The following is a 27,531-nucleotide window of genomic DNA, read 5'->3' on the forward strand; positions in this document are numbered from 1 at the left end:
CATTTTTAATGCGGCATATAATATAATCATTTACTACTTGTTATAAATAAAATATCTGTATAAGAAAGAGGGAGATTGGCATCGTCTCTCTTTAAGCAATTGCTTTTCTGTCTGAAAGTGCATCCAAACTCACTGGTGTGACCATTAAACAGTTAAATCAAATATAAAGCTGAGGTACATATCTAACTATGAGACTATAAAATTTACATTTTTTTTTTACATTTTGTTTAACTTGTGGTCTACAGTGTGTCTGCAGGATATTTTGTATTGCAATGAAGACACACACACACACACACACACACACACAATACAAATACTCTTTGTACTGCAAGAACAGAAACATCATTATATTGCACTTAATACAATAGCTGAAAGAACCAACTGTTGACCGTGTGTAACCAAAACAGGAAGTAAATACGGTGAGCTGACTCTGTGCTCATCTCCATGGCATCTGATCCCTGGTGTTTTGAGTCACCAGCCTAAAGGCAGTGGAGGTAGATTCCAATCTAGACAAATAATATGGATATGTATTGATGAATTCATACACTCCTCTCATGCTGACAAAATAAGACAGTGAACATAATGCAAATTACACTCTGTAAACACCATGTGCTTTGTGAAGCCCATGATGGATCGCATGTAAGCCCATAAGTGAAACGTACACCCGTATAGAAAGTACATCTCATCACGTGGAGCGCCACAGCGTCATTTTATCTAAGGGCACTGACGCTCCCGATGACACATTTCTCTTGATATATGATGAAACCACATATGCTCTATATTCCCTCGACAGCACTTCATCCCTGCTGGAGCATTTGGTGAACCATTTGTCAGATCTGCAAATCAATAGTCATCACGATAGACAGCTTCATGGATGTCTATTTGACCACATCTCACTCACACAGCGCTGGCTCTTAATGTTCATCTGTAGGGCTAATGCCTCACAGTGTAAAAACACAAACATTGCAAACATTTAACTTGTAAATCAGTTTTGGATGTGGGATGCAAATGTGTTTGGTAGGGAGGCTATCATGCTCAGATTTCACGTGTGTGTGTGTCTGTGCATGTGTTTGTATGTGTACTTAGCAGCAAAATAACAACCTACTGTACTCTGTGTTGCAATTCAGCATTTACAGAAACACCACACCACTGCAAGCTTATGTCATCATTGCTAAACATGTTCCCTCAAAAATAATTGGCAGCTTAAAATGACATCCAAGTCTCTTTAACGCTATTAAGAGGTTGCAAGGTATTAGTTTCAAATATATTTTTATTTATTTCAAATCAAAAATTCTCAATAGGAAAATGTGCACACCTGCAGATTGCACGTGTAGGTAAAGAAAGCCCTGGAGCTCAAAAAGAGATAATTCACCACAACAGTGATATTTGAAAACACTTACTCATTAGTAATAAAACAAGAGTGTGATAGAGTGTGTTTAAGTGTCAGTGCAGCAGGGAGTTATCTGTATTTAAATCATACAACAGTGAGAGAAACCGCTCAGCTGTATGCACTCATCTACAGTTTGGACTATAATTAAGTTACAACGATCAAAAGAGATCATGTAAAGATGAATGAGACTGACAGCCTTGCTTATGTGTCTTGCACATTCCTATGCGGTTGCCTTTCATGTGCGTGTGTGCGTGTGTGTGTGCGTGTGTGTGTGTGTGTGTGTGTGTGTGTGTGTGTGTGTGTGTGCGGGAGTGTGTGTGTATGTGCGCAGGCATCTCTGTTGGTTAGCAGTTGAACAGGTCTGGTTTCAGCTGGGTTGTCAATAGGTCAGGTTGACCTTTGGGTGCTCAGCGACCCCAACGCTGATATCAAGTTGTGTTGTTTCAGGCAGATGCTGTCATAAGAGCTCCTAATTAGTTCCCCAGACACCACATCCATTACGATCGTTTCTCAGTTGAGAGAGAGAGGGAGAGAGGGAGGGAGAGAGAGAGAGACAGGAGGGGTACTCGGATGGAAAAAAATCTCATGTGAAACTTTATAATAAATCTTCCTAGCGTTGCTCTTAATTAATAATAATTTCTAATGATGCTACACTCTAAACAGCTAAAGAAGTTGGCTGTGGTTTTTGATATTTGTCTCTATTAAAGACAGATTTTGAAAAGCATATAGTAAATAGGAAAAGGATATTGTGTGTTCAAGATGTTACTTGATTGCAGCCGTCTTTCACGTCTTGTTGGCTGTCTGCACTTTAATTCTACCAAATTAATGACTCAGAGTAAAAAATAAAGTCAGCCTATGTAAGCAACCTTCAAATCCTCAACATGCTTAATCAAGGACCCCCGAGCAGACATGAGGTCCCCCAGCCTCCCGCTATGACCTACTTTGAATCAGCGAGAATGTCAGGATCAGACTGAGAGTCCTGCAGGAAAAGAGCTGGTTCTTTGATGAAAGTAGATCCAACTGGGGATTGTAGCCACAGTATGAGAGTGTGGCCATCTGTCTGTGCACCCGCAGGGAAACAAAATCTGTGGTCACCGTGGAGACAAACTTAACACAGTAACATGCATAGTAGTCTGTTTGGGTCACAGGCTAACCATTGTTCACATACCAGCACAAGGGCAACGACCAGGGAACAGGGAAACCACCGATACTTCGCCTGGTATCACTAGCCTGTTTTCTACAGCAGGCCTGAACAGGGTCAGGGCCAGCTACACATGTCTAAACACAAGGTTTATGTTTTTGTTTTTGATATGACACCACATCCCAGCTAAATCTGCAAACTACAACAAAAGAAAGGAGTGACATTATTTTTGCTCTCAGGGAAATGCACAGGTATGAATAATGTGCAAGCCCTGGCTGGTCATGCGGTGGAATAGAGGCTGTATTTCCTGTAATATGCCTCCCTTTTGTCACCAGATATGATAATCTCATCAAGACAATGAATGTAGAAAGCGAGTCTGGTGATTCATCAAAAAAAAGGATGCTACAATTAAAAGTTAAACTCTGCAACTCAGACATGATATCTCAGACCTGACTAGTACAATTTTGACAAACTTGCCACTGTGCTCTGACACTTAAAAAATTAATGGTGGAACTATAATTAAAAGTGAAAATTTCAAACTTTGAAGGCTCCACTGTGAAAGACTTCTGAGGGTGAGTTGAAAGCAAAGACTCTTAAGACTCTGCTGACAAAAAAAAAAAAACATGGTGTAAGCACATAATTTTATAGTGGAGTCAGCATGTTTTTTTTTTTTATCATCAGATTGACTTGCTGATAGACTCCTTGCTTAGTCCATGTTTTTGTCAGTGGAGTTGAAATGTCTGCACTTCAGTCAAACATCAGCAGTTTTTGACTTGCGGACCTTTAACTGATCAAACTTGGGAAGGTTGGTGCATCTCACTTCTGATTGGCCCAAGCAGTGCCTGCATCATTTATGGTGGATGATATGTTTTTTTTTTTTTACCCATGAAATGATTATAATTGTATTACATGGCAATATTCTATCAAACAGGCCTCAGATCCATGATATGCAATCGAATTGTTTTGTCAGTGAGCTCAATGCTGTGATGCCGCCAAAGCACGCCAGTTAAAGTCGTCAGTCTGGTTCATCCTCATACTCCACACACAGTTACCAATCAATCAGGCCCTCCTTTGATGCACTGTGCACAGCAGCTGTCAAACACTTCATTGTCAACATTTTTGTTGCCATTTCATCAGTGGCCCTGCCCCTGAGCTCTGACTTGGTAACTGGTTCTGCTGCTCACTCATCCTGATATGAAATGGAAGTGGGACCCACCTGCCCGTCCTTATTCCATCCTCTCTGCAGCATGTGGCCTCTTCTCCTGATGGAAGACCAATGAATAACTTAGTAATCTGTCAGAGGCAGGCAGGTGACTCTGGATATATGGACAAGAATAGACTAGAATAGAATTGAATTGAATTGAATTGAATTGAATAGAATTGAATTGAATTGAATTGAATTGAATTGAAACAACCGTGGCCTGTATTCTCGTCTTGACACATGATTTATGACTTAGTTTGTCTATTTTGAAAAGTACTGGGAGGATAAGAAGCACATTTTTATAATTTTACTGGATATGAGTGTTAGGCGTCTGCTGTGCGCACGCGTGCGTACGGGCGTGTGTGTGTGTGTGTGTGTGTGTGTGTGTGTGTGTGTGTAAGTAAGAGAGAGAGACAGAGAGAGAGAATGTGCGTTTCTACGCATATTTATCAATGGAAGAAGTGCAAAGCATGAAATTTCGAGTGAGTCCAGCGAGAGTTGCGGAGTGTCATTTTAATTGGATAGCCTCCCCTCGGAGTACAGGATAATAGATAATGCCTTGCGCTGTTGGGAAGTCCTGCTTTAGCATATTCCATTCAGTGTAACTTAACGCGATTGTGGTCATTTAATTTTACAGAGCGTCACTAATGTTACTATGTTACTGTGTAGTAGCATTTCACCTGTTCAGTCAGGCGTATGGAGCTTAGTAAACTGGGCAGAAGTAAGTAATAGGCTCCCCGGGGAGCGGTGCTATTTTTAAATAAATATATCCACTGTAAGACTGACGTCCACTGGCTTGGCATTTATTTCGACCGTGAAAGAAAAAAAATCTAAATAGTGCTTAATGACAGGAATGCGGCGTGGCGACGGACCGCAGTGGTTTTAATGTGGTTGCACCGGACTCCTCCGCCCCCTGCTTTCCCTGAATGGTTTGCTCCGCCGCTGCAGGTCTGGTTCAGGCTGCCACATCATTATCTAGCCGGAGGATCTCCGTCCGCACCGATAACATATCCCAGCGTCTCTATCTCTCCACCGCTGATAACAATTCTGAAATGAATGAAGGCTGTCACTGATTCAGAGACTGAAAGGATTTCCCCGGGACGCCTGCTCCTCGTCCGTGTCCGTCTAAAGGGCAACCGATTCCCGATCCCCGGTCATGATCAACCTGCCGGTGTGCGGCTCCCGAGTCCATGACAGCCAAGTGATGCAGAGGAACGTGCGCTGCTGCTGGGAAAGGCGAAAACATCGGGTGGTGACAGGACTAAGACAGTAATTCAAAGAATGGCTGCATTTGATTGACATTACTTACGCTGAGCGTCTTTTGGAGTCCGGGTGTGCGCCATAATATTCTCATTGCACCTGCATTAGCAAATGAACGGAGCTCTTGGTCTGCTGGATAGTCTCCTTTAGACCCCGTGTCTTGTCATGCAATTTTTACTAAGAGCATTTGCAACCTAAACCAGTGCTCTACCAATATAGAATGAACTAGGTTATTGTTGTTTTTTATATTGTCTACCTCATCCGTTTATTCTCAAGACATTTAATTTAATGGCACTACCAGCACTGATGTCATCAATACCTTTACATTATTTATTTGAGACCTGAAGGCTTTCATTGTGGCCTGAAAGCACGTTAGTGTTTGATTCTTATGAATAATCAATGCAGATTGAAGATGATGCTCATTTTTATTTACATAGCAAATTTATTATGAGGACTCGGTTGAATGGGTGTATGGAGGATACTCTGCCATGACTCTTCAATGATTTCAAAAACTGCCCTGTCTCATCAGTGAAGCTTTTGGAATGCTCGACCTCAAGATGAAGGAGGCGTGTCGCATCTGTGCACGGGAGCTCTGTGGTAACCAGCGGCGATGGATCTTCCATCCCACTGCCAAGCTCAACTTGCAGGTACTGTTGTCTCACGCTCTTGGGAGAGAGCTGACCCGGGACGGCAGAGGGGAGTTTGCCTGCTCCAAGTGCGCCTTCATGCTGGACCGAATGTACCGTTTTGACACGGTGATCGCCCGCGTGGAGGCCCTTTCCATCGAGCGCCTGCAGCGGCTTCTGCAGGAGAAACACCGGCTGAGGCAGTGCATTGGTGGGCTTTATCGGAAAACTAACGGGGAGGATGGTGTGGGGACAGGGACTGTGGGAAGTGGGGGAGAAGGCCCAGGAGATGGAATGGTGGACATGTCCGGTCTCACCCACGCTAAGTACTGTGCCCTGCTTCAAGACGACCTAGTCTACTCTCTGTATGAGTCCTGGGCTGAGGATGGCCTGGATTGTCCCCATCACCACCACCCGCAGAGTCCTGCTGGTCTGGGGTCAGAGGGTGTGACCACAGGGTCACATCGATGTACACCCAGCACCCCTAGGAGATGTCGTGGATGTACCTACTGGCGGGTGGCAGATTCTGACTATGAAGCTGTCTGTAAAGTACCAAGGAAGTTGGCACGGAGTATTTCCTGTGGGCCGTCAACCAGATACTCAGCCAGTATTGTAGGAGGGAGTGTCACTGGTGGAGGAGTAGGTGGCGGAGGGGAGGAGGAACAAAAAAAGGAAGATTCAGAGGAAGCCCCCTCCTCTATAACTCTGGTCCCTGGTTCTCAGGACCCCTCGCGGACATCAGACAGCGACCACACTCTGGTGGGCCGAGCCAGCTCCAGCCCCTCCATAGCATCCCTTGAGACGGCTGAAGAATATACCCAACCCACAGCCATAACATATGGCAGCCTGGGCTTCCCCAGGGATTCAATAGATGACCGGATATCCGACTCCCTCTCTGAAGAGCACATCGGAGCCCCACTCGGCCACGGTGCACCTGGCCACAGCCTGTCCCTGGCTCTCTGTTTCCTCCAGAACTATGCTGTTTATCGACCAGTCCAGAGCCCCAAAGGCAGCAAGCTCCCAGTGCCACTCAGGCGGAGTCCCAGTAATGGAGGCACCAGGCTGGGCTTCCCCGACCCTGTCTTGGGAGTATCTTACGGAGGTCCGGATGGAGAGAGGGACATGCATGTGCGATTGCCTGAACTGGAAACCCCTCTGATCAGGCTGGATGTGGGGATGAATGGGGGTCTAGAACTGGCTGAGATGGAGGATTTGTGGGAAGATTTGTATAAAGAGTACCCACCTCCACGCCCTCACCAGGTATAATGCCTTCACAAGGGTGACGCTCAGTACAAAGATATGATTTATGCAGTATGATGGCACACTGTGCGGATAGGGAATCTTTTCTATGCAGTGCACATCTATCTGCAGCACTCTGAGCCTGGCTCAACCAACCCAAGAGGCTCTGCCGCTGGAACGCCAGATAACTATTATTCCCTCCACTTTATAGCTTAATTACTTGCATAATCCAGCTGTCAATCACTTAAATCTTCAGCGCCTCCACCAAAAGCTCTTTCAAGAGGATATGTGCAACTATGTGTTTAATTTGTGTGTATGTGTGTGAGTGTGCAAGAGAGAGAGAGAGAGAGTGTGTTCTGCTTTGGTGTCTTTGTATAGAGGTGCATTTCATGAGACCTCAGGTGTGGGAAAGCGGTGAGATCCAGCGTGTCCTAATTATCTTGAGTGTTTCATGTGTACCTGTGTGTCCAGAGGCAGTTAGCAATCCCAATGGATGCTCTTGTGTTTTTTTTTTTTTTTTTCAATATAGTGACTATATAATCCCTCAAAATTAAAAGACAGTGTTGAAAATATCGGATATTTTAATTTCATGTTTTTAGTTTCAGATCTAAGAAATGTGAGGATTTTAGCTCACACACTCACATGACTTACTGTGCATCACAGCGGCTAAATAATTTCGGGCGTGAGCACAACCTGCTGACAGATCAGAGGCGTCTTAAGAATCACCTTACCCTGTTTTTCATCAGGAAGCACTTACAGCCTCTCATAAAACACCGTAGGACCATAGCAAAGGATTTTCTGCTAGAGTATGTCAGCAGAAGTGTGTGTGGTGTGTTGTGTGTATGTACTGTGTGGGTACATGTGCGTGCCTGTAATATTTAAAATCCTACGTCTGCAAGCTAATAATCCTCAGTAACGGTTTTGGGAGGGTGTTGATCCCCTGTTCCTGAATTAGTTGCTTTTCCTTGATATGAGTGTGTGATCCCAGAGCAAGGGCAGTCGACTGAAGTAGGTTAGATATGGGGAGACGTTAAGACGGAGTGGCTCCACTATTGGCCTATTTTCACTGAGAGCCCTGCAGGCACACTGATTCACGCAATGTCAGACCATCCTATCATCTGAACATTGGTTGGCTAGTACAAAGTACAGTTACACTATATTTATATGCTATGTTAATATTCTAGTTTCCATATATAAAAAGACAAAATTGCATGGGACCATCAACTAGAAGAATCTACTGAATTTACTTTAACTATATTATACCAATATTTGGAATCTAAGTCATTATTGTTCCTTACTGTATTTTTGCACTATCCTTCCCATAGTGCTGTGAAGACTGTTGACTTAATATAAATACTTAGGTGCAGTAACATTTATGCACTGGTTATGTAAAGATAATAGTAGCACAGAGCGCTTGGGGCACACTCACTCATGCAAACCCACCCACATACATGGGCGTGCACTCATGCACGCACACACACACCTCTGCATAGACTGTCCCCTCGGCACAGCTTTCAACAAAGTGTACACATGAATGAGCAGAGAACAAGATATTTGCGTTTGTAAATGGTTTAAACACATTACACAATCCACTGTGGTGGTTATGCAGGCTGATGCTTCTGTATTTTTCATGGGTTTTGAGACTGAATTCAGCTTTTATGAGAGGCCTACACATTAACATCTTCCTCAAACATAAGACAGCTGCTAGACTGGATAAGAGGAATAATAAAGCAACCACACATTTGTAGCGATGCATTTTCAGACCTAAAAACTCTGATGTCTTAATTTATTGCAGAGTCTGGTTGAAGAGCAGCAGAGCCAGCTGAACCAGTACGAGTGTGCAGCGAGTCAGTGTGTCAGTGAGCTGCAGAAAGCCCAGCTCCAGGTCCAGTCTCTACAGGCCAAGATCCACGAGAGTGAGGCCAACAATGAGGTACGGCACCTTACAACACTTCATTACAGCTGGGCACATATCACTCATAATATGACTGCAATGCTGACGTATTCTGTATATATTCTGCTCTGATTCAAGCCTGATAATTGTCTCCTTGTCTCGGTCTGGTTCTACAGAAGCTACAGGAGAAGCTGAATGAGATGGAGTGTGAACTGCGTTCAATCCGCCAGGCTGCTCAGAACCAGGAAAGAACCATCCAGGGCCTCAACGAGTCAATCGGCACCAAAGACAGCGAGGTGTGTTATTATATTTGTATTAAGTGAAGTCATCTTACCAAAATTGTGGTAGCTGTTATCAGTGAAATTCTATGATTCTCGATACCTCATTCGATACCACACCAAGAAGAGAAATCTCATTCAGAACGCACTATTTTATTGGAAAAAACTGGAAAAACAGAAATTAACAGAAACTTTTTGTGTGCCATTATTTAAACATATGGGCTATGTTAGAATAAAAACACTGACTTACAAGTACAACATCGACCTGTGGCCTTACAAAATACTGATTTCAAATTAGAGGAGCTGCATTAAATGTCCTGCTCTAACAATAAATACTAATCATGTGTTCTCATTTTGATTTATAGTCCTGTAAGCATAACTGCAGCATTAAGTCTTTCAGTATTTAAATATGTAGACTAAAGTGACATTAGAATAAAAAAACTGAGTTACAAAGTGAAATATCAAGCTGTATCCATACTACTGATATTGAAAACACTGGTACTGGTACCATTTTCAAAATTTTGGTACAAAGACTTGCTACCTAGCTATTGATTCTTTCATCCCTGTTGTAAAGGGTGAATATATGAAGGTCAACCATGTGAGATTTTTGCCTGTATATGAGAATCCACACAGCTGAAAACACAAAGCTATGGTCTGTTTTGTTCCAAGACCCAGGAGCTGTACCAGCTGATTGAAGGCCAGAACGCCACACTGTGTAAACTGAGAGAGATCGCCCACCGCACCCAGCTTACACAATCCAATGTGAGACCTTGGACACTTGTGGCAGTTTAAATACTGTACTATAGAGCATCTGTGCGCAATTGAATTCGTTCCCAATTTGTTTGGAGAAATCTGGTCTTCATACTAGCTTTTCTTGATGTATGGTCATTCCAGCTCCAGGCTCCAGAGGGAGGCAGCGAGGTCCAGACGCTTGCCCAGCTGCAGGGCGAACTGGTGGGGGTGCAGAGCTCTCTGTTCTCCCTGGGTCTGGAGCTGGAGTCCAGCCAGAGGAGTCTGAGACAGAGCCAGAGGCAGGGAGATGACCTGGGCCGGTTCAAGGACAGAATTGACTCTGACCTGCAGGAGGCGCTACAGCACCGAGAGGTCACCGAGAAACACAACCAGGTCAGCATGGTCGAGAACGTGTACATGTGTGCGGGTGCACAGAACAAGCATGTCTTTGGAAGTTGAAATGGGGACATGTTTAACCTTTCTACTTTCTGCTGTAGGACCTTCGCAGTGCCCTTCAGAAAAGTCGCTCCGAGCTGCAGGCCAAAGAAGCTGCACTGAGGGAGAGCGAGGCAGACAGACACTCTGAGCTGCAGGAGAAAGACAGGAGCATCGCACAGCTCAAACGCTCTCTGCAGGACAAGGAGAGGCAGTTGCAGGTAACGCACAAAACAAAAAAAAAATTGTACTCACCTAGATACAAAGACACAGATTTCTTACCTACCCATATGTGTCTCTGCAGGAGTACTCAGAGATGCTTGAGTCAACAAAGAGCTCTAAGCCCAGGGACGCACTGCTAGAGAAACTAAGAGAGCGCATTAAAGAGAGAGACCGAGCTCTCGAGGTAAGACATGCGCACACACGCACACACGCACACGCACACGCACACACACACACACACACACACACACACACACACACACACACACACACAAAGACATATAAACCAGGGTCAGGAATTAATGGAGGCTCATGGAAATTAGAAACGGTCATTAGAAATGACCATGAGAAATATCCCTAATTTAAAATGAGGGATATTTCGCTTCCATCATTTCCATCGTTTTTTAGCTTTTCACAGTGTGTATCCAGTTTTTCCTGGCTCTCTGGCTCTGTCTGACTCCTTAGGCTATTGTCAGCTATTCACACATAAATGCAACTACTGTCCTCTGTGGGCCACAGAAGGTAATTCATGAGAGTCTATGACTGGGATATTTTTTTAGCACATTCTAGGCAAGGAAAATCAAGCTTTTTTTTTTTTTTATCAGTAAACAAAAGCCTAAAGCAGTAGTAAATGTTGGCACCATGCATCCAGTCAAAACAAAAAAAATGCCAACCACATACAAACTACTGTGCCATCAAAAGATAAAACAACCAATTTAGTGAAAAAACTGAGGTTGGAAGATGGGTGACATGGGGAAAAATGCACCGCTCTCCTCTCTAATAGGGTCGGTTGGAAGTTCAGCAGTGGGAAAGAAGTGCGAGGCATGTGGTAAAACAAATTTTGGCAGCACAAAATAAATGTTTGCCAATCCATTATTTCCTAGTTCAATAAATCCCCCCCACCAAATGGTTCAAAATCCCTCTAAAAATAAACATCAATAGATAAAACTGATAAAAAAAACTTGCTAGGGAAAGTCAAATACTTTTTTTCAGCAACATATAAAGGCACGCAAGGAGGTTTTGAATTCACAAGCATAAAAGATTCATTGCTCCTGGAAATCGTTGCTGGTCACATTCTGTTTTGTTCTCTTTTAAGATCATTGTATAGAAAGAGGTGAATTTCAGATGAGCAGTGTGGGTGCCTGTAAAAGCAGCGGTGTAATTTTCTCCCTCTCCTCCCTGCAGCGCTCCATCGACGAGAAGTTCCGCTGTCTGGAGGAGCGGGAGAGCCAAGTGAGGAGGCTGCAGCTCGCCCTCAGGGAGAAGGAGCGGGACCTGGAGAGACTCCGCTGCATCCTGTCCAACAACGAGGAGACCATCACGGTACGCCGAAAACACACCAAAACTAGCAACATCTACTTCTGCCACGGGCCCATATTTATTTTTTTTTAAGCGTGTCCAAAAAAAAAGCAAGTGGATAGTGTTGTTGTGATAAGATCTGTTTGGTGATCCTACATCAGCATCTCCAAAAGCCCGTATTGAAACTATTTTTCCTTAGGGACCCTGTTATGAAAACATATTTTGGTTTATGTTTTAAATTATTTCAATGTCATACTTAACATTGGCAAATGGATTCAAAATGGCGATATTAAAACATAACTTTAAGATAATCCCTCATGCATATTTTTGTATTTCAACAATTTCCAGTGAATTAAAAGAAAGTGAAACTAGTCCTTACTAGCCCCTCATGGAGCCCTGCAGGTTCCTGGACCCTGTTTTGAGAACTACTGGTTTATGTTCCCCACTTTCCTTTTATAAAGTCCCTCAACAGATAATTCCAGTCATTTTTAACCTGTTTTCCTGCATCCAGTATCTGATCATCCATTGCATGAAAACTGTAATAAAAGCAGTATTAGATGTGCTGTTTTAACCAGTGTGAGATCACTGGCAAGCAGCGATATTCTGTAAATTCAAACAGGCAGCATGTCAACCTCACAGCAATAATTACAAGTAGGATATGTGGGAATTTTTGGTAGGCTGTTTATCTCTTTAATTATGATGGTGTATGCCCTCCAGAGTCTGGACGCTCTGGTGCGGGGCAAGGAGCTGGAGCTGGAGCAGGCAGCCGAGGCCTACAGGAACCTGCAGTGGCTGAGGCAGCAGAACGAAGAGAAGGAGAGAAACACCATGAGAGAAAAAGACACCATCATCAGCCAGCTGCAGGCAGCACTGCAGACACGCAGCCAGGAGACAGAGGTAACCAACACACACACACACACACACACACACACACACATACACACTCCCACTTGCATACACATATATGCCTTTGTTGCCATGGCATTGTTTGCTGATTTGTGTTTTTCAAAGCCGTGAAAGACCAGTCTAACCGGACAAACCTGTGATAATTGTTTTGGCCTTTTCAAATACAACAGGTGTGCTGACACTGCCTTTTGTGTGTGTTGTGTTTGATGCTCTGTGCTGTGTTATGTGGGTGTGTGTGTGTTTGTCTGTGTATAGGACCTGACAGCCGCCCTCCTTGCCAGGGTTCAGGCTGGTCCCAGTGAGGTGGTGGAGGAACTGAAGGCCCGTCTGGCTCTGAAGGAGAAGATGTTCCAGGAGCTGTTGTCGGACAGGAGTCGCCAATCAAATGAACACCAAGTGCAAATCCAAACTCTGCTCAGCACTATCAGCTCCAAAGACCAGTATCTGCAGGTACGCTGTGGTACTACTGTCCTGCAGAGGCAGCAACATGGGAAAAGACGCATCATGTTAGAGAAAATAACAGATAGAACAGAGAAGAGTCACAGCTCAATCAGTTCACACAATCAAATGAAGCTCAGACTTGTTTTTATTTGTTGGCCTCTCTCTCCCAGGACTGCACTCATAGGCTGTCCCAGGTGATTGGTGAGCGGACGGGCCACCTGCAGGAGCTTCGCAAACAGCTGTCGTCCCGAGAGCGGGAGCTGTGTGAGCTGAGACGGGACAAGGAGGGGCAGACGGGTGGAGAAACGGAGCGTCTGCAGAGCCTGCTGAAGGAGAAGGAAGCCTTTATCAATGTACCTGCTCACATATTCACCTCACTTGTCTCCCTAGCTCTGCTTCCTTTTCCTTTTCCAGCACATCTGATCCTGACGATATGCTTAATTCATCAGGAGCTCATGCAGGGCCAGGAAGAAGCGATGGAGCCCACCTCCAAAGAGAGAGAAGCTGAGATTAAAGCCATCCAGGAGGAGCTGCAGCTGGTGCTGAAGAAGGAGATGGAGGCTCAGGTATCTGTGATTTCATCCTGTGGTGATCGACTGAGACTAACAATCCTCAACATCTTCTCACAGTGAAAATCTTTGACTTTTTTTCCCTCACCCTGCAGAAAGAGATCTCTGCCTTGCGTTTATCTTTGGGCCAGGCTCAACAGCAAGCCAAAGAAGTTTCCAGTAGAGGCAGCATTGATAACCAAGTAGGATTTTTTGCTTCATTCGCATAGAGAAAGCCTAGATTTGACAGCATTTGGGTGTTTGTACTGGTTCAGTTTATACATCCACCTCTCTCTTTTCCTCAATGTGCTTCCTCCCTCCTCATCTCTCCCTCCCTCACTAAGTCTGTGCTGGAGCAGCTTGTGTCAGAGTATCACAGGCTGAACGAAGCCCTCAGGGCAGAGAAGAGATTATACCAGAGTCTCACCCACATCCACACAAAGGGAGACAGGTAGGAAAACTTTACAACTCAGTTTCCTGCCAATATTGTGAGCTGCAGCTCGTTCAATTTACAGCACCTCTTCCATCTCCTCCTCTTCCTCCACACAGCAGCTCGGACAGGACCCAGGCCCTGCACACTGAACTGGACTCAGTTCAGGCGCTGCGGGGACAGCTGGAGGACATCCTAGCCAGGACCCGTAACATGGCCCTGGCACTGGAGAGGGCTGCTAAGAGGCAGCCTGACTTTGGAGGTGGGGATGGGCAGGGTCCAGCCTCCAGGGCTGCAGGGGGCACTGTCACTAACTCTACATGAAACCCAGTCCAGCACTCTCTATGTGAGACGAAGCTGCCTGTAGATACTGAGAGTCGATTTTGTTAAACAAATGTGACCCAGTAGCAGATATGGTCAGGCACACTATTTATTTAGTGTGAATTAAAAAAAATATATATAAAACTGACCTTACGTCTTCAGGTAACTTCGTTGGCTCAAGCACTCATGGTAGCACATGCTTGTTCAAAATTAACCCCTATTGTATGAAGTGGCAACGTGCAACTAAGATTTTTATTTATTAATATATTTTGTGAGTGTGAGTTATGAATATGTGTTTCTGTTGTTTTTGAAAACTGCCTGCGTATTGCTTTGCAGTGCGATTGTTCTGTATTGCCATTTCTATGTACCGTGTCTCACCGGTATCACTCTTCCAGCCTTATTGTCCCAGTGATGTTATTGTGGTGTGGAGAAACTGAAGCTCATGCCTTACAGTGAAGCGTCTTACCATCCATTATTTGTTTTTATATCATCTCTATGTGCACACTTATTTCAGGCCCAAGATACAAGTAGGACAAATCCAAAAAGATGGCCAAGTAATATGTTTCTGATCAACCTTAACCTCAGATTTGAGCTCTGATCCACAGTTTTTATAGCCTAAACCATTCCTGCTCTGCTTTAATTGTATTTCAGTCCAAAAGACCTGCATGGATAATGAAGTCAACCATATTAGATATGGTGCAGTAGATGATAAAGTCACAGTAACTTCATGGTAACTATGGTAGCTTTTGTTGTTTCTAGTGAATCTGCTTGTTGAAATCCAGTTCAGCTTCGCACCAAGAAAACAGAAAAAATATCAGCAAGGATTTTGCTTACAGTCTGCATTGTGCTTTCTGTAAATTATATGATATGTGAGTGATAGTAATAGAACTTGCCCGTATATTATTTATACTGGTTAGATTTTTCTTTCTTTGGATTTGTGCCCTGATCTCTCATTTAGCCTTGAAGATGGAATCCTCAATGACACATCCTTTTTGTATTTTAAATGGAACAAAAATAAACATGTGCTGGCTTTTTGTCAAAAGCACTTTTGGTATGGATTTCTCTTTCTTGTGTTTAATTGGGAATTTGTCTCAACAATATCCCAAACCTACAATCCCCTACTTGGACATGATGTGCTTCCCTCCTTTCCTTCCCAAAGAGCAACCTGTAGTGTGTTTAATCTATTTATCCCATCCCTCAGAACAGTAACACCTACTTTGATGTTGTTCTTGGCCTTCTCACAGTCTATTTGTGTCCCAGTTTGTTTCAAAATCCATGTTCATAACCACTACAGCACACATACTTCAAAAACTGAACATGTCGAAGTAAACTAGTGAAATGATCCAAAACTTTGTCAACAGTGCAAATCAAAGTTTTACGCTATAAATCACAAGGCCAACACAAAACTGTAAATTGTAACGTGCATTACTAGACATCACCACTAAAAATAAGTGTTTCTTCATGTTCTTACGACCTCATGCATGGAAGTGTAGCATGGTGTTCCTGTTTGCATGGCTGTTTTGGTGTGATGTGTGGTTACAAATTCACTGCACTAAATCTTGGACACAAAATGCATACAGGACCCCCCTCCCGCCCCCAAAGCAGATTCAGCCACAGTCACACTGTAATGTCTATGATCGGCAACACAAAAGGTTTGTGGAAAGTCAGCAAAACCCACGCAAACTGTCATCCACACTGTACACGCACTGCAACACCAAAAAAAAAAAAAAAAAAAGGGGGAGCTCACATGTGGATTGTTTCACCGAATGTCCCCTGACATTTTTTAAAACATGGAATACATATTTGTCAAAAAAAAACAACAACATTGTATGAAGTACACACATATGAAGCACCCCTTGTACAGTACATTCACCAGTTATGTGTGGACACATTACAAAAGGCTGCAGTATGTAAACAGGATCTCACATTGAGTTTATCTTACACTTGATTTGGTTTATATTGTTTAGTCAGCAATCCCCACCGCTCCTCTCCATCAGCTCCCTGTCCTCTCACTGGAGTGACACAGAGCTGTTTTAGTAAATCCAACTCTAATAACTAGATGGCGGTGACATTTGCTAACTCTGAACTTTCCGTGGTTATAAAACGATACCATAATTAAGTGCAAGCAACGTAATGGCCAACAGTGCTGATGCCCATATGCGTATCATGCACATTTTGCACATCTAGCACTACACTGTGTGTGTGTGTGCGTGTGTGTGTGTGTGCGTGTGTGATGTGCTTCATGAAGGCCTGTTATGTAAAACAATTCCTCTGAAATTCCTGCCAGTCACATTCCACTGAGCCTCAGCTTCCTGGCTGTCCACCAATATCCATGTATGTTTGCCTCTGTGTGTGCGCACGTGTGTGTGTCCACTGAAACAAAACTGCTCTCTTTCTCGCCTATATTTAGGTTCAGAAAACTGACATTTGTCCCAGCCACAAGCAATACGCTGTTTAATGTAAACCATTGTTCTTTTAAATCACACCAAATGTTCAATGTTGCATAAGAGATGTTCACATATACACACTCTCTCTCACACTCGACTGGGTTGGACTGGCTTGAGTGTGTTTTTGGTTGGCTGGCAACTCATGACATAACATTTCCCTTCAGTCCCATGACTTCCAAAGAGGTGATTCAGTCTAGTAAGAGAGACAGAGAGAGAGAGGGAGCATGAGTGGAGGCTAGAGACGGAGACATAAAAAGTGCAAAGAACAGTGGACTGGGGCATTAAAACAAATGGCAAAAAACAAGTGGATATCATCCTGATCTGGCTGTTGCATTTCCAGATATCAGCACAGAGGAAGAGGAGGGAGACGATGAAGATGGCAGCAGTGATGAGTTCACGGACAGTATAGAGGATGATGATGTTAAAGTGACACCCAGAAGTCTGGCCTCCACTCAGGTAAAATATTGCCATTTACATTTCACTAGTGCTCACTTACCTATCTCTGATCTTCTGTACATTTTGCCTGATGAAAACATGTTGCCTATCTAAGTTTATAACAATAATCACAATGTTTTATTTGTTTAAATGTTTTGTTCTTTTCCCCTTGCCTCTCCTCTGCAGGCCTCTGGGATGGCCCGTGGACAGGAGGGTTTGTCTGGAGGACTGGTGAGAGGGGTGCTGTCCCAGCGGGCCGAGGGGCAGAGGGATTTACAGCCACTTGAGGAAGCAAAGAAAACACCTAAAGGCGATGCTGAAGAAATAAGGTCACAACTAGAGAGGGATGAATACACCTCTTTAGCAACGATGAGGTGCATATTTGCCTTTAGCTTTGATTCTTTAAAATGTTAAAAATGTTAAATAATTGCAAACTACAGTAACAGAGCATATAGAAGTGCTCTCGGTGCTGTTCTGAGGTTAGTTGAAAACCATGGGTCTCCAAAATGGCAAGTTATTAACTGTGAAAGCAACTTTGTTATTAGCCTGATAAAAATGTGTTTTTGACCATATCCATTAGTTTTCACAGGGCTTCATAAACTCAAGGCTTGTAGATGTGTCTCATCTTGTAAAGGACCATATGATTCTTAAAACATAAAAATTGGGGTTGTGAGACTTTCACCCGACAGCAACAATATGCTCATGTCTGTTTGGGTGCCTGTCTCTTTTCATCCTCCTGTACAGGAGTGCGTCGCTGAGCCTGCAGCAGGACAACCGAGCTCTGAGAGAGAGTCAAGCCAGAGCCCGACTTTTGGGACTGAGGACAAATCCAGAGGAGAGACACAGCCTAAACCTGGAAGAGGAGGACTTTGAGGAAGAAGGAGAATTGGAGGAGGAGGAGGAGGAGGAAGAGGAGGAAGAGGAGGAGGAGGAGGAAGAGGAGGAGGAGGCACTTCCAGCGTCAGCAGGCAAGCGTGGCCCACCATGTGTCAGGCTGAGAGATGAGCGAGGGAAGAGGCACTGCACTCGGCCGCACTCTCTGGACCTGGGAACTTTATTATCCCATCAGCCACAACAGGCTGAGACGGTAAGTCATTATCCATTTAAAGGGGAATTAAGTCATTTATGAACTTCATTAGCTTCATTATCCTTGAATAGTAAGGTTGTACCTCCTGCAGATGTATTATGAACCTACCATGGATATATCATGGTTATTTTGTGCTAAGGGACAGTAAAATCCTCACTTACCAATATGTCTGTGGATCCTGAACAAGTCTTTTAAATGTCTTAAATTCAATTTTGTGAATATTGAGTCTTCAAAGTAATTCAATAGTCTTAAATTAGAATTTCAACATAAATGTTTTATCTAATTTCACTTCTCTATCTGTTTTTTTCTTGTGGGTCACGATCTTCTGTATTAGAGTCACATTTTTGATGTTATGAAACTCTTTAAGCCTGCCACTGAACCTATACTTTCCTTTTATACTGACTTGCTATATTTACCTGTTGGGAAAATGCTTGATGTAGAAGAATCTCTCGAACAGGAGTCATTATACTCACTTGTCAAATTTATCTGTAGAGAAGAAGAAGAAGCCAAAATCCTGTGCCAAGTTCTGTGGAAAAAGCAGTGGTTACATTTATTACAGTAGCTCCTTGCTATCTAACCTAAAGGAAAATATTCTAACTATTCATAGACTTGCTTACCGACCGTATTCTTACCTAAAACTTACATTTACACTGAACCTAATATACAGTACTTAACTTTACACTTAATTGCAATGCTTACTTGAATGACAAAAATTTATTATAAATGTTGATAAAATTTGCCTTAAAAAGCATTACATTTAACTCCCCGACACCACAAGACACCCCACTATTGCCCCTTTAACTCGGACAATCTGACAACATCTTAAGGAAACAAAGAAATCATAAACGGTTTAGTATATCATAGTGACACAATCCAAACTTTTGGTTTTAATTATTTTCAGTTTGTTGGCTGAACAGAAATATTTGGCAAACCCTGCTAAAGTAGCTGTTCCTCTGGGCCATCCTGTTTTATCTCTGACTCTCATCTCTGTAGTCTCTCTGTTGGTATAGCAGTCTCGACCCAGGCCTGTTTTCTTTGCCTCGTGATGGTTTATGTGAGCAATGAAGTCCTGGCAGCTACTCCTGTCTGTCCTCTCTCAAAGATCCCGGAATAGTTTGTGCACCGTGTGGTTCACAATGTGTTTCATAAAACCAAAGCACCTAAACATTGAATTGTCGTCACGCTCAAGTACTTCTAATGTCCATTTGTTTAGAATCCACATTGTTGAATTTTTTTCTAAAACACTGTGTTGTCACAGGAGGTGGAGCCTGGCAGTGAACGCGGCAAGGTCGGTGAGTTCTGGCAGCATGTAGAGGAGAGTCTCCGTGAGCAGGCGGCACGTCTACGCTCCGACCTAGCTCTGAGCCACCAGGAGAACAGAGAGCTGCAGGAGAGGCTGATGGTGTCTGAGGCCACCGTCCACGCGCAGGCTGAACAGCTTAAAGACTACCGGGACCTGCTGAGTAAGTCACAGTCAGGAACACTTAAGACACAGACAAATAAGTGCTCAAAAAAACAAAAAAACAAAAGCAAAACAATAACCAAGCTTTTCATTTTCCTGCAAGGGTCCAATGATTTGTTTCTCACCTCTTTGCAGCCGAGACATCAGTGCAGCAGGCCAGTAAGCAAGTGCAGGTGGATCTCCAGGATCTGGGTTATGAAACCTGTGGTCGCAGCGAGAACGAAGCTGAGAGAGAAGACACCAGCAGCCCAGGTGACAAACACAAATGCTAAATTACTGAAAAACAAAACACTTCCTATCTGTTTTTCCTTTCCTGTTAAATCACCCATCAACATTTCTCTTCACCTCTCCAATCAGAGTTTGATGACCTGGAGATGTGCACGTCACTGTCGCATCATCAGGACTATGAGGCCGTCGGTGGGACCTGGTACATTGGTAACCGCAGCAGTAACCAAAGTGCTTATGAGCTGGAGGAAGAGCCGGGTGCAGGCTCCGTCCAGCATCTGGTCCAGGACCTTCGCTCCCAGCTCACCCGCTGCCACAAGGTGATCCGTGGGCTGCAGCTGCGTGTCCGCTCCCTCTCCGCCACAAGCGACTATGCGTCCAGTCTGGAGCGCACTCCTCGCAAGGTAGCAATAACAAGCTGCTCTGTATTATTGATTGGTCTATTGTGTTGCTGGTTGATAATTCTGGTGCACAAAATAATTTACAATGCCTCACCTATCGTTTCTGTTGTGGTCTCACAGGTGAATTGGGCCTTTGAGGCGTCACCAGCCCCCAGTGGAGCGGAAGAGGATGAAGGCTGGATGTCAGACACCCTAGGGACTCGCTCAGAGCCTAAACCTAGCCGGGAGCTGCAAGAATTGGTGTCGCGGGTTGCCTCACTGGAGGCACAGCTGAAGAGCTCCAGGCTGGAGGGCAAAGGCCTGGGAGAAGAGGGGAAATGTGCCACCTGGCCTGGGTGAGTTGACCTAGAATAGAAGGTCAGGGTTGGGGAGCTCAGTATGCATTCTCTTTTGGTACAAATGCCTCTATAGTCTTTGTTCCCCTGAGGCAACTTTTATAATATCAAGCATTGTTTAATAAATGGACAAGAGAATAGCTAGTCATATGATAAACAGCCCTAAGCACTTTAAAAACATGGGATTTCTGCACTGCCAGGAATTTGCCACAGGGTGTCCTTTCCATTGTAAAGAGAGGCTGTGAAGACAAGTTCCCCTTGGACAAGTCGGATTGTCCAGAAAATTCAAAACATCTGCTTATCATGGTTTTAAATATGCACTGTGATAATCTGAATGATTTGAAATGTCATCGTGTTATTCTGGGGTTCATCGTCTCCACAGGAAGTACAACACTCTGATCCAGGCACAGGCTCGTGAGCTGTCCCACCTGAGGCAGAGGATGAGAGAGGGGCGAGGAGTCTGCCATATCCTCACACAGCACCTGGGCGACACCACCAAGGTACTGCAAAACCCTCTGCACGAGCCCAATTTTCCATTCTTGTTTTAATGTCGTCTGATGTGAATCTATAATATATATTCTACATGCTATCATGGGAAACAAACGTGGATCCAGGTGCAGCTGATGGCTTTACATGCGTTCAATTTCTCAGGCCTTTGAGGAGCTGCTGCGTGCCAACGATATTGACTACTACATGGGTCAGAGCTTCAGAGAGCAGCTGGCACAGAGCACTGCCCTGGCACAAAGAGTGGGCACTAAGATCAGTGGACGTAAGGAAAATCTTTACTTCACTTACAGCCTGCAGAGAGCCACTGAACAGTTTACATTTTCATTTTCATTTCATTTTTTTCATTTTATCTCGCTTTATCTCCTTTCTGCCCTCCTGTCTTGTTTCCATAGGCGACCGTGCAGAGGGCCATGATGACAAGACAGGCCATGAGCTGCTTGCCTTACGGTGGGTTGGCTTCTAGATTATGTGCACTTGGTATGTGTGCACATATGTGTGTGTGTGTTTGGTGGTTGGTCCACAAATAAAGACAAAAGCCGTTTACTGTCCCTGCCAGTAACCTTTAACTTGACAGTGGAAATATCCTAGTGTATCAAGTGATAGCAGTCTATCAAAATTATAAGGATAATGCACTGAAAATACTAAAACTGCACCTGCAGTACCTCTCTGTAGGTTAATACAAAGATTTATAAAAATGAACAAAGCCAAGGCAAAGTAAACTGCTACCTCACTGCCTAATTATACTCATCTGCAGTCATTTAACAGATGTTCTGTATATGTGTACATGCATAGTCCAGTATAGCTGTCAGTATGGGAAAGAATACCCTTATATGCTAATTGCACACGTGGTTAGAGTCAGGGACCTGCACATGTAGAGGTTTCCCTTTATCAGCTTAGAGATGAAAAAGCCAAACACAGAGATACAGCTCATGTTCTTAACACTCATGTAAAGTGAGAATAAATGTTTTGTGGACTGGTTTTATTTGCTGTCATGATTCAGATCACAATTAAAATGGACACATTCTAAATAGTGGCTCTGCATGCCTGTTGTAAAGCTTTTCTTGTAGTGTGGTCCTGCTGCATTGTGATATGTCACTTGAAATTGTGATATTTCACTCATAGGCTTCACATTAGCTTAACGTGTAGAGCAACCTCTCTTTCCCAGTGATTAGTTTGCCTTGTCATGTGACATGGTCTGGCAGGAGAGGATCCGTCCACGTGGTCCCATATGTTAGAGAGGAGACAGAAGGCTGTTGTTAATCCACAGACAGGCTGTAGAGTGGATCCTTTGCTGTTAAGTTGGCTCAGTCGAACAGAGGACTCCCAGGTGTCCTGCCAGCCTTGCTTAAGAGGCTCAGTGTGACTTGCTCCTTCATACGTCCCAGAGTGGATGGATAGCTGTTCTTGTTGAGTCTTTGAGAAAAAAAATATTTATACATTTCTAGAATTGCTCACACCTCACATGGGTCACTCCTTTTTCTTACTCCTTATTTCTGTGAATGATTTGTTTTCTTGCATTTTCACAGAATCCAAAGAGACTTTAGTCAGCGTGTCTCCACTGTAGCCAGATAAGGCTCAGCCAGCTCAGGCCGTGGTGCACCCAGCACTTGTGCTTTGTTTCTGGCCTTGATTGGTGCTCAGATGACCCTATATGGAAGTCAATGATTTCTAAAGGCAGGCCTGTATGCAGTGACTCGTTGTGGTTGGGGTGTGGACAAAGAGTGACAGCCTTTCTAAGGATGCTTATAGATGTCTCAAACAGTAAATGAGATACACATGGAGTTGCTGCGGTATAAACATGTACATACTAGCACAACATTACAGAAGTCTGGCATGGATTGTGCCACACAATGTTAAGCAGATTGTCAAGAATGAATTGCCAATTATGGACATGCTTCACTTTTTTTTCTTTGCCTTGTCTGTTCCAGTAGCTTGCAGCTAAGAATGTGATGATTTCTCTTCCTTTGTGTGTGTGTATCTGTGTGTGTGTAGGCTGAGTAAAGAGCTTCAGCAGAAGGATAAAATTATTGAGTCCCTCCACACCAAACTGCAGCAACGTCCGGAGACCCCGTCCAGCTGCCATGCCCTCTCGGAAACCACCGACCAGTCAGACAGGACCTCACTGGTTTCAGATGAGTGTCGGACCAATGAGGACTTGGAGTTGTGCTCTGATTTAGATGCCAGTGAATATCAGGAGGAGCACAGGCAGGAGCCAGGACGTGGATCAGAAAGAGAAGGTATTGTTGAAGCTCATTCTTTTATTTACCTGACGTGTCTGAAAATGCCTCAGTCCGTCCTTTTACCTTCCATTCCCCTCTCATCCTCCTCCAGTCTCTCAGTCTGTCCCTCCTCCCCATGGTCTCAAGTCTTCCAGCAGTTGTCCCAACATGTTCTGCTCAGCCCCTCTGGGTTTTGCCAGTCAGTCGTCCAGAGGTATGGGTCACACAGATCGCTATGATTTGCTAAGCACCCAAAAACATCTCAGCATACCTTTCCCTCCTCTTCCTTCATCTTGCCTTCCTGTCATCCTCCTCCAGCCCTTCTCAGTGGGCCTGTTTCCTCCTCCCTCACTCTCCCATCTGGCCCTGACATCTGGGGTCAGCATGTCACCTTTGACCCCCGGCCCAGGGCCCTGTCTGTGATCGCTGTTCGCCAAGAGCTGGACACGCTGTACAAACAGATGAATGAGCAAAACAGGGGTGAGGGTTTCAGGGAGTGTCTCTGTTGTGTGGAGTGATGCCTGAAATGTAATACAAAGTCAAAGACATAACTCGTAAAATAACTTGTTAATGGATGCAGTGATATTCTAAAACATACTGTAGACGAGACAGTAAGTTAGCCAGTGAATTATTAATCAGTCACTCTCTAACTTTCTAGACTCTAGACTTAATTTTGCAGTAACAGTCTTCTCCTCTCAAGCAGTTATTTTGTTGAAAGCTCTTAGCGGTATGTTTAACACTTTTCTGGTGTGTATGGTTACAGGTTTTATGATTTCCCATGGAAACCCTCTGTCCGGTCTGTCACCTGGTGCCCACAACCAGCACGACCTCTCCACTTACAGCCAGCTATCCCGACATGCCTTTCCACAATACCAGCTCGGCGGCATCCCCGAGGGCCACTCGCTCAAGTCTGACTCAGGTCTCATGGCAGGTGGGACGTCGTGGGATATGGACAGCATGGTTCCGCCAATCGCAAGCTATTCTGGATTATCAGGGCACCAATCAGGAAACAGCCATGCAGGTAGGACCCTGTGTTCTTCCCCATCACTCAAGCAAGAAATCCACCGATATTAAATCAGTTATTTTCCTGCTGATATTAACGATTGACTCAACACCAGTAGAAAAACCTCTGCTCCACTGCGCTCTAGGGGTTGAAACTTTCAGGCATGTTGCACTTCTGGCCACACCTGATCAGCGATGTAGCCACAGGTACTTTGCCATTGATAGCTGTTAAAAATACCTGCTGTCACGTCACTGATCGGGTGTGGAAGTTGGAGGTGAAGTTTTCTGCCATTTGTGATTTAGTGTTGAGTTTAAAGTCACAAACACCTGCAAGGGGGCAATGTGGTTGGTTGATGGCTTTGTTGGTTTTAATTTATTCTTATTTACATGTATTGGTACATTACGAAATAATCACTAGAATTATGATATTGTCCAGGAAGCAAAAGTAAGAAGATAAAGATATAAGTTTACAAGAAAAGATAACAACTGTTAAGCAGGTGTACATTATGATACAGAGCTTGATGCTAAGCTCAAGTAGCTCATTATGACTGTGTGGTTTGTCTCCAGGAGTAGATTTGATAGAGGAGCACCTTCGGGAGGTGAGATGTCTGCGTCAACGTCTGGAGGAATCCATTAGGACCAACGAGAGGCTCCGACAGCAGCTGGAGGAGAGACTGGCCACCACTGGACGTGATGGAGGTACACAGTCCACACACATTCACACAAGAATGTATGCACACACACTGCCACAATGAAAACCAATATCATTGGCTTCAGTCTCATACTATATAAAATAATTCCTGTTGTCACTGTAGGAGCTCCCACTAACATCTACATTCAGGGACTAGACACAGTCACTCAGCTGTCCAATGAAATCAGAGTCCTGAAGGAAGAAAACTTGGCTCTGCAGTCACGCCTGCAGGCCAGCACAGGTACTGCATCTGACAGCCAATAGAGCTGAAAGCTATTTTTGATCATTTTTGGTATTTACTCATTCCCTTTCTCTTTGTCCCTCAGACACATGCGAGGAGGTGGTGCAGCTGCGTGAGGCAGTGCTCACTGGACGCGCCCGTCTGAAACAGGCAGAGCTGGAGGCGGAGCAGTGGAAGGAGGAGTTAAGGCGGCTGCAGACTCACAGCCAGGAGCAGGGACAGCAGATACACACACTGAGGCAGGAACGACAGACCAGTCAGGAGAAATCCAACAGGTCTGCGTGTCCGTGAATTTGTTTTTGTGTGCATAGCGAAAGGGAAACAAAGAGTGCCTGTCTGTGTTTGCATATCTGTCCTCTGACTGTGTTTACATTTGCATCCTCAGGCTCCAGCATGAGGTTTCTCTACTGCAGCAGCAGCTGTGTGAGAGCAGGGAGTTGATTCACTCCCTGCAGAGTGAATTGCAAGTTTACGACCGTGTGTGTGCCAGCTCAAAGGCCAGTAAAGGTCAGTCCATGCACTTATACTTATTACAAAATCTCAGGGGTGTCAAGTGGTTAATGCCTGGTTCGTGCTTTCTTTGTGGCTTGGTGCACGCAAGCTCCAAATGAATTCAGACTTGCCACCCATGTACCATGGCACTCATGAATACAGTGTGTCAGAGCCTGCCCATAAAAAGCACACTTTAAAAATATTACAATACTCACCCCCTATGAACTCACATCCAAATCATCAAATTGCATCAGTTAGGCTCCATGGTGACTGTCGATGACTATGCATATTGTCTTCAGGCTACCTGTGTGAGCTCCCAGGCCTACCAGTGGAGCTTGGGGAGCTGCTGGGGGAGGTGAGGAGTCTGCGGGCCCAGCTGCAGAACAGCGTCCAGGAGAACAGTGCACTCAAACAGCTGGAGCTCCACAAGCAGCTGGAGCAGAAGCTGGGTCTCGGGTCTCCTCGGACTCCGTCCCTCTCTGCCCTCACTGCCAGCCCCCAGAGAGACAGCTTCTACAGACGACAGCTGCTGCATGGTGAGAGACAAACTAGATATTGGTATACTGTATATAAATACACTTCCCTACGACATTTACTCAGCATTTACATTTACTACATGCAGTAACATACAGCATGTGTATTGTTAGATGCTTGGACTGATTTGAAGCAGATGTGTGTTTGCTGTCCTGAGTGAAACTCTAACACGAGGTTTAACAAAGTGCCTGGTGTGTTTTGTTGTGTGACCTAGCCTCGTCTGCATATCTGTATGCTCCACAGACCCGGCTCCTTCTCCTCCTGTCAGAGACATTGGTCTGTTTAACTGTGGATCTCCCTATGCTCCCTACTCAGACCTGGATGACAGCCACAGCACTGCCAATGGTGTGACTTAACCTGCACTGCTTGACTACAACTTAATCTCTATGTGACATTTGGGTATTCAACATGAGGAGCTTTTCCTTTGTGTAACACCTTCGATTGATCTGCAAAACTGTTACCTTATTATTTGCATGACTGATCAGTGCCACGACCTCTTCCTTCCAAAATAAATCTTTTCATTCTGAGGCTCACTGCAGCTTCCTCTCTCTGTCTCTCCCCCCAGCAGACCCTCTAGACCCGCACTCAGAACTAGAAGGGGAGGCTCCTGATGGATCATTTGCAAACCGTAACGGCCGCCATGCCATCGGTCATGTGGATGACTTCAGCGCCCTGCAGCAGCAGGTCCTAGAGGGCCGCAGCCTCGTCCAGAGAATGGAGACGACCCTGCAGACCTCCCTTAGCCAGCCATTACTGAACGGCAACCAGGAGCAGACCAGTGACCTGGTGAGGGGTCAAAAGGACAATTTCTCTGTTGCCACAGAAATATTTCCTCACAAAACAATGATGACATAAAATAATGGAAGATGATGCTAGTGTCTAACTGAGCTCTGTTTGCAGGTCCTGGACTATGGAAGTGTGAAGAGTCTTCTGTCCAACACCAAGACTCTGAAACAAATCTTAGAGGAGGCCCTGTCCCTGTTGAAGATGTTCTGGAGGGCAGCTCTGCCCAGTGCAGATCGCTCCACCCAAAACCTTAAGAAGGTTTGCAACTCTTATAAGTTTTGTGTTTCATGAACTAAGACATTTA

The 27,531-nt window shown here is 44.5% G+C and overlaps 1 protein-coding gene across 9 annotated transcripts in view; it reads left to right on the forward strand.

The window, feature by feature from the left end:
• The window catches only part of LOC115374991 (myomegalin), a 50,485-nt gene that overhangs the window by 17,804 nt on the left and 5,150 nt on the right, over positions 1-27,531 (forward strand). For 2 of the 9 annotated variants that reach the window (XM_030074207.1, XM_030074214.1), the window contains exons 1-38: positions 4,722-6,878; positions 8,653-8,790; positions 8,928-9,047; positions 9,699-9,791; positions 9,924-10,154; positions 10,259-10,417; positions 10,501-10,602; positions 11,604-11,741; positions 12,435-12,614; positions 12,879-13,073; positions 13,235-13,417; positions 13,514-13,630; positions 13,729-13,815; positions 13,957-14,063; positions 14,162-14,304; positions 17,151-17,266; positions 17,432-17,619; positions 17,990-18,332; positions 19,591-19,795; positions 19,930-20,046; positions 20,152-20,423; positions 20,541-20,755; positions 20,956-21,021; positions 21,138-21,255; positions 21,407-21,524; positions 21,655-21,709; positions 23,255-23,499; positions 23,594-23,695; positions 23,800-23,961; positions 24,245-24,502; positions 25,051-25,182; positions 25,299-25,415; positions 25,501-25,690; positions 25,801-25,922; positions 26,207-26,443; positions 26,685-26,786; positions 27,007-27,227; positions 27,342-27,485. In XM_030074207.1, coding sequence (XP_029930067.1) covers positions 5,535-6,878; positions 8,653-8,790; positions 8,928-9,047; positions 9,699-9,791; positions 9,924-10,154; positions 10,259-10,417; positions 10,501-10,602; positions 11,604-11,741; positions 12,435-12,614; positions 12,879-13,073; positions 13,235-13,417; positions 13,514-13,630; positions 13,729-13,815; positions 13,957-14,063; positions 14,162-14,304; positions 17,151-17,266; positions 17,432-17,619; positions 17,990-18,332; positions 19,591-19,795; positions 19,930-20,046; positions 20,152-20,423; positions 20,541-20,755; positions 20,956-21,021; positions 21,138-21,255; positions 21,407-21,524; positions 21,655-21,709; positions 23,255-23,499; positions 23,594-23,695; positions 23,800-23,961; positions 24,245-24,502; positions 25,051-25,182; positions 25,299-25,415; positions 25,501-25,690; positions 25,801-25,922; positions 26,207-26,443; positions 26,685-26,786; positions 27,007-27,227; positions 27,342-27,485 — 7,182 coding nt within the window. In that variant the 5' untranslated portion in view covers positions 4,722-5,534. Of the gene's footprint in view, positions 1-4,721; positions 6,879-8,652; positions 8,791-8,927; positions 9,048-9,698; positions 9,792-9,923; positions 10,155-10,258; positions 10,418-10,500; positions 10,603-11,603; positions 11,742-12,434; positions 12,615-12,878; positions 13,074-13,234; positions 13,418-13,513; positions 13,631-13,728; positions 13,816-13,956; positions 14,064-14,161; positions 14,305-17,150; positions 17,267-17,431; positions 17,620-17,989; positions 18,333-19,590; positions 19,796-19,929; positions 20,047-20,151; positions 20,424-20,540; positions 20,756-20,955; positions 21,022-21,137; positions 21,256-21,406; positions 21,525-21,654; positions 21,710-23,254; positions 23,500-23,593; positions 23,696-23,799; positions 23,962-24,244; positions 24,503-25,050; positions 25,183-25,298; positions 25,416-25,500; positions 25,691-25,800; positions 25,923-26,206; positions 26,444-26,684; positions 26,787-27,006; positions 27,228-27,341; positions 27,486-27,531 lie in introns of those variants that run through there. The other 7 variants (XM_030074208.1, XM_030074209.1, XM_030074216.1 and 4 more) reach the window with 7 other exon arrangements.

Source organism: Myripristis murdjan, chromosome 17, assembly GCF_902150065.1.
Source record: "Myripristis murdjan chromosome 17, fMyrMur1.1, whole genome shotgun sequence".
NCBI lineage: Eukaryota > Metazoa > Chordata > Actinopteri > Holocentriformes > Holocentridae > Myripristis > Myripristis murdjan.